The sequence below is a fragment of the Limulus polyphemus genome, unplaced genomic scaffold (genome assembly GCF_000517525.1).
Source record: "Limulus polyphemus unplaced genomic scaffold, Limulus_polyphemus-2.1.2 Scaffold3493, whole genome shotgun sequence".
Taxonomy (NCBI): Eukaryota; Metazoa; Arthropoda; class Merostomata; order Xiphosura; family Limulidae; genus Limulus; species Limulus polyphemus.
In genome coordinates, this window is record NW_013669103.1 from 12,712 (window position 1) to 19,542 (window position 6,831).

The 6,831-nt window shown below is 34.1% G+C and overlaps 1 protein-coding gene across 1 annotated transcript in view; it reads left to right on the forward strand.

Moving 5' to 3' along the window:
- The first annotated feature begins 1,210 nt into the window (after positions 1–1,210).
- Positions 1,211–6,831, forward strand: part of LOC111088289 (CUB domain-containing protein 2-like) — a 13,448-nt gene continuing 7,827 nt past the window's right edge. Inside the window, exons 1-2 of the mRNA XM_022397966.1 lie at positions 1,211–1,598; positions 6,309–6,451. Of these exons, the coding sequence (XP_022253674.1) occupies positions 1,499–1,598; positions 6,309–6,451 (243 nt within the window). The 5' untranslated portion in view covers positions 1,211–1,498. The remainder of the gene's footprint in view (positions 1,599–6,308; positions 6,452–6,831) is intronic.

Below are 6,831 nucleotides of genomic sequence, written 5' to 3' on the forward strand. Positions count from 1 at the left end.
ATGGAAAACATGCAGGAAGGAGAGGGTTTCTTTGAATATTACAGCCGTGCAGTGGATACCTTTGCAATAGAAACTACGCCACAGGGCTATTGTTAAGATGCACGACAGTAAGATAGATCACGACCGAACATAGCGACATGGACTATAACGACGTGGCTGAAGCTAAAAAATCGTTTTAAAATGTACTCAACCTTTATATAAGTTTTGTCATTTTAAATGTTAATTGAAATGTGATATTCATTCTTCGCCCTGGAAAACTATAATGGGCCAGTAAAAAGTAAGGTTCTTATGCTGTGGTATATATATCATACTTTGATATATTTATATCACCAACTTTGATGTTGTTCCCCTAAAAAATATATATACCAGTTTATGGAAATTTGTGCAATGAAAATTCATACTTAAATACTTGGATTAATTGAAAACTAAATAAATTAATGGAGAAATACTAATATGCAGAAAATACGTTTATTAAACTACTCTCTAAGCTGAGCCCTATAAGACATATCTTCAAATTAATGACTCAAGTTCTTGTATGTATATGAACATACAGGAGTATTATGTCTAGCTTGATTTGTTTTTTGTATCGTCGGGAAAAAAGAATACACGGTTTTCTGACATTCATTTTTGTAAAGTTATCAGAAAAAATTACTTTTAAATGTTTGATAAAAAAATCCCTTATAAACTGTGTTTTTTCAGATTACTTAAGTGACTTGAAATTATAAAAATCTGTATCTAAGGTTTGTAATAAAAGTATGCCGGTTTGCTACAATTTTGAAAGTGTGTTTTCTTATAGCAAAGCCACATTGGGCTATCTGCTGTGTCCACCGTGGGTAATTTAATCGAACGCCTGATTTTAGCGTTATAAGTCTCTAGACTTACCGCTGTTCCAGCGAAGTTTGAAAGCATTCCCTGTGTTGTCATTATAATATTTAAGTTTTGCCAAGTTTAGGCTTAATTTAATCATAATAAATTCCATTTAAAGACCAAACTATGAAAACAAATTCTGAACAAGATTTAGCTTCTATGTGAAAATGAAATTAAAAATAAACAAACAAACGTGAAACAAACTAGTTTCTTCTATAAATTATTCAAGCAGGTAAACAAAAACAAATCATCAGATATTAAATTTATTTAGTTCACTCGTCAGATGTCGCGACCGTAGCAACAACAACTTCACACAAAGCAACGCTATAACGGTACTGTACTGTATAGCACTATGCTTATTAATATTTTGCTAATTACATAGTATTACAATAATTCAACATCAGTTTCAAATATATTCATTGTGATTTGAGAGATTGAGGCAAACAGAAAAAATGTGAAGCAACACGACGTCAAATGAAAAAGAATGTAATTCGTTAGCTTAGCGGTTTTCATCAATGTTATCTTTTTATTATCTGTGGACTTTGTTACTCTGCCTATTAGGCCTTTGTTTTGTCTAAGCTATTCTGTAATTCCTTCAGGTTGAAGCTTTATTTCGAAAGTAATAGGAGAAATGGAACTCACATTTATGTACTTAGACGCTAAGATTAGGCTTAGCAAGAGAAGTCTTGCTTACATGTTAATTATATTTTATTTTCTTCATTTAGTAAAAGGTAAGTGTTACAACAAAGTTAATTATTTTCTATTTTATAGAATAAAATTATTATTAGTATATAAATTACGTGATGTTTTTTTTTTTTAAATAACAAAGTCGAGTGAAGGGAGTATATTAAGAAACGAGTTGTCACTAGGCGGTAAAGTGAAATTAATTCGAAACGAATGCCATAAAACTTATGACTTATCCAGAACCTTTTAGGCCCTATGCTCTATTTTATGATCAGTCGGCGATACAAAGAATGATATTTTCAAAACGTCTTTCTTTGAGAAGGTGTAACATTGCTTTCATTATTCTGTTATTAAATTGTTTTCCATAATGAATCCTAGGCAGGCACCATACGATTGGAAGTTAGCTAATGTTATTCCTCTTTTCAAGGGAGCTGATAAAAATTGTTGGAAAAATTTTTGAAAGTCAGATGATACAAATGGCGTCTCGACCACTACAATGTCTGTTAATGTTATATCCTACCTGGCCTGATGAACCTTGATATTGGTCGAAAGGAGGTGATAAACATTGTATTGGTAATATAGATTTTGTAGTCGTATTTTAGTGGTGTGAAAAGTTTTTTTTTAAAAAACCTGATTAAAGGTGCTTTGCTAAATCATTTGATATTTGTTTCATAGACAGTATAGTTTTACTTGGAGAAAAATCTTGCCTTACTTATCGTTAGACATTATTTAAAGAGGTTACAGCTTATGTAGATGAAGGTACAGACATGGATATGGTGTATTTAGATTTTCAGAAAGCATTTGACAAGGTTCCAAATAAAATGCTTGTCAAAATTATCTCTGGATGGGTTAGGTTGGCTCATTGAATAGAAAACTGGCTGGATGGAAGAAAGCAGAGGGTTGTTATAATTACAGTTCAATCAAACTGGATTAATGTCACCAGTGGGCTATCTCAGTGGGTTCATTGTTAAGACCTTTGTTCCTGTTGATTAACGTCAGAGACATAGATGAGAGAATGGTCAATAAATTATTTAAATATGCTAATGATATTAAGGTTTGGGAGAGTTGCTGGCTGTGAGGAGGATACTACTACTTTGGAAAGAGATTTGGGTTATTTGGTGAGTTGATCGAGTAAATGACAGGTGACTTTTAATTACAATACATTCAAGGTAATGCACATGGGACATTATAATTTTGTTGGAAATATCTTAACAGTGTTATGAAATTGTATTAGTGTTCTAGTTGATCAGTTTCTTAAGCCATCCAAGTAACGTCCTGTTGGTAGTAGCAAGGCAAATAGGGTTTTAGATTGTATCTACAGAAACACCGAATACAAGTCTAAAGAGATTACAATTTCATTTTAAAGGTCATTGGTTAGGATACATATGGAGTATTATGTTCAATCTTGGGCTCCTTAGTTTAAGAAGGCTATTGAATTGTTGGAAAGGTTCAGAGGATACCAGGAATGGAAAGGTTGTCATACGAGGATAGGTTAATACTACTGAAATTGTTTTCTTTAGGAAAAAGAAGAGTTAGAGGGGATCTAATTGAGGTGTTTAAGATTGTTAATGGAATTGATTGTGTTGCTGCATAATCTTTTTCCTTACTTAATGGTGAGAATAGTAGGACTAGGGGACACAAATATAAATTTTGGCAGAGTTGGAGTCATCCTCAGCTAAGGCAGCTTTATTTTTCTAACAGCTATACTTGAATTCGAGGAGCCTTTTTAACCTGATTTTTAAGCCCATGTATATCTGTCGTTCGGGTTGAAAATATATGATCGATCTAGAATAACACGAGGGCTTCTTATGTTGTGTTTATTGATTTCCAGTTACGTTAGAAGCGTCTACTGGATTTTTTTCATACAGTAAAAACATGTACAAAAAACCCAAACACTTTTATGTCACGTGTAAGGCATAAAAATTCACTTAATTTTTGGGTTTAATAAACTAATATATATATAGTATTACATCATCCATGGCCGTCTAACTTTGTTTAAGAGTAGGGGTAAGGGTAGGGAAGATTTGGCGAGCCGAGAAGATGCATATTTTTTGCCCCTTCTCATCCCTGATCTATGCCATCATTTGTAACAAAATTGGTATTTCTGTTTCTCGGCTTGGAGCTCATGAGCACCGATAACATAACTTACTACTACGTAAATTTTTTTATCGTTGTTTAGAGAGAGGTTATCTTTAACACAGTTTGCACTTGGTATCTCATGAGCTCGTGCAATATATCAAATCTAAACAGACGCAGGTGAAAATGTAAGATTGTGAACGTGTATTCTTGTTTAATTAGACATTATCTTATGAAGATCGTTATAACCAGGAATTGTAATTATGGATTTATAACGCTAAAATACGGGGTTTGATTCCCCAAGGTTGACAGAGACTAGGAAGCTCATTTTACAACAACCATCTCGTATAACAGCACCTATCAAAGTAGTTATTGCAATTCAGTGGTCCAGTAGAAAATCTACACCCCCTCAAAAAAAAAGAAGAGTAAAATGTTAAAATAAATTGTGTTACAATAACAAGAGGGAGTCGGACACATGTTTTAAAGTCTCTGAAGATGGAGGGGGGGGGCACAATCATGACTATCCACTCTTCTTTATGTTCGGTTTTTGTCATATTTTTTTACGACTACATAACTAGTTGAGCCCAACCTTTAACATCCTTTCAAATACTTGCATTATTTTTTCTGTGCTTTCTTCTCGAATTCGTTTCATCAATTACGCCTTTAATAATATTTTCTACTAGACTCTCTCAGTTCCCAAATATAATTTTCCACAGTGAAAGTCAGTCCATGTTTTTACCCATTTCAAAATCTCTTCGTTTGGTTTTATCCTCATTCATCTAATTTTCAACAGTAGTTAGAGCGAAAGTCAACCCATGTTTTTACCCTTCTCAGAATATCCTCGTTTGGTTTTATCCTCATTCATCTAATTTTCAACAGTAGTTAGAGCGAAAGTCAGCCCTTTTATTTTACCCTTCTCAGAATCTCTTCGTTTGGTTTTATCCTCATTCATCTAATTTTCCACGGTAGCTAGACCGAAAGTCAGCCCATGTTTTTACCCTTCTCAGAATCTCCTGGTTTGGTTTTATCCTCATTCATCTAATTCTCAACAATTTTTGTTAACTCCTCATTTTGAAAGCATTTATTTTTGTTCTACATCCTTTGTCTGTTCTCTACATTAATATATACAACAAGGAAGAAATGTTTTACACGAAATGCTGTAATTTCTCAGTCACAACAGAAATCTATCCTTCATTTCTACCACCATGCTTAAGCCCTTGTTAACAAACTAACCAAATAAACAACAGCAACAAAACAGAAACAGAAATAGTAGGTAGTAAGAAAAGCTGTTAAGCACACGATGTGAGCTGTTTCAGAACTCTCAGACGTTTCTGGTTAATAGTAACAAAATAAGAAGTGTAGTTTACAAATATTTCATTCTCAGTATGTTTACACTTTTGGTACAATGTTGAGATGAAAGTATCAAATACTGAACAGAAGCCATACTAATCCTTCGCATCTTTACTCTTTGTACTAACGGACTGGGTTCATCTTTTGTTGTTTTGTAGTTAAGCGCAAAGCTACACGAAGGGCTATCTGTGCTCTGTCCACCACGGGTATCGAAACCCACATACCGCTCTGCCACTGTGTGTGTGTGTGTGTGTGGGGGGGGGGGGTTAACTTTTGCACGGTTACAAGCGAGACCCATGTTTGCAGACTTTGTATTATAAATTCAGTGTTCTCTTACTGGTGTTATAACATATTGTATCGATTGGCGGGTCTTTGTTTTTGATTATCTGGTAAAAATAATGTGACGATAATGAATTAATTTATTTCATCAATAACGTTTGCTAAAGACTACGTTTACTGGTAAAATGCCTCCGGTGGCTTAGTGCTAATTCTTTGGAATAACGCAAAAATTGGATTTCGATACCTTCGGTTGGCATAGCACAAATATCCCATTTTTGTGCTTAATAGTACTTAACAACAAAGACATTCTGGTAAACCTATATTCACAAACAACGTTTTAACAGTTTGTTTGTTTGTTACGGATTTCGTGCAAAGCTACACGAGGGCTATCTGCGCTAGCCGTCCCTAATTTAGCAGTGTAAGACTAGAGGGAAGACAGCTAGTCATCACCACCCACCGCGAACTCTTGAGCTACTCTTTTACCAACGAATGGTGGGATTATAACGCCCTCACGGCTGAAAGAGCGAGCATGTTTGGTGTGACGGGGATTCGAACCCGCGATCCGCAGATTGTGAGTCGAGCTCCCTAACCACCTGGCCATGCCGGGCCTGTTTTAACAGAAATTACGAAACTAATGTAGTCTAATGGATCAATGACAAACACACTTACTGACTAACTGATACTGAACTGATGTCTAACCCACTTAGTCTGGTATATTTATATTGTACTAGTTTTCTGCGTACTACAGAAATTTTCGAGAATCTACAGAGACTTCAACTTTTATGAAATTTCTAATCATGCAAAAAAGAAACAAACACCCTTTATCGAACAAAAACAATGAAAAAATATAAATTACATAACTGCTTTTTTTTGCACAATGAAAGTAAGAATCAGTATCATAGTTGTGATTTCCTGTTTTCCAGAAATAAGTAAATACACACGTGTAAAATGCTTTGACAAAACACAATTTACATGTTTCGTGAACCAGAAATCTTATAGATATTACATCACATGCTTAGATAAACCAATCAGTCCTTATTACTTATTTCCAGAGGTGAACGGTGGTGTTTATTATTGTGACGAACAGATTCGCAGCCATGACGCAGAATTACAAAGTCCTAACTTTCCCTGGAGTTATCTCTCTAATCTACGATGTCGATATACAGTTTATAGAGCAAGTCCGGAAGTTTGCAAGGTATGAATGTTATAAAGTTCATTACTATAACAACGATGTATTAAGGTTACGTGCAATTACTGTTGTAAGGTTCATTACTATAACAACGATGTATTAAGGTTACATGCAATTACTGTTGTAAGGTTCATTACTATAACAACGATGTATTAAGGTTACATCCAATTACTGTTGTTAGGTTCATTATTATAACAACAATATATTAAGGTTACATCCAATTACTGTTGTAAGATTCATTATTATAACAAACCAATATATTAAGGTTACATCCAATTACTGTTGTAAGATTCATTATTATAACAACATAATATATTAAGGTTACATCCAATTACTGTTGTAAGGTTCATTACTATAACAACATAATATATTAAGGTTACATCCAA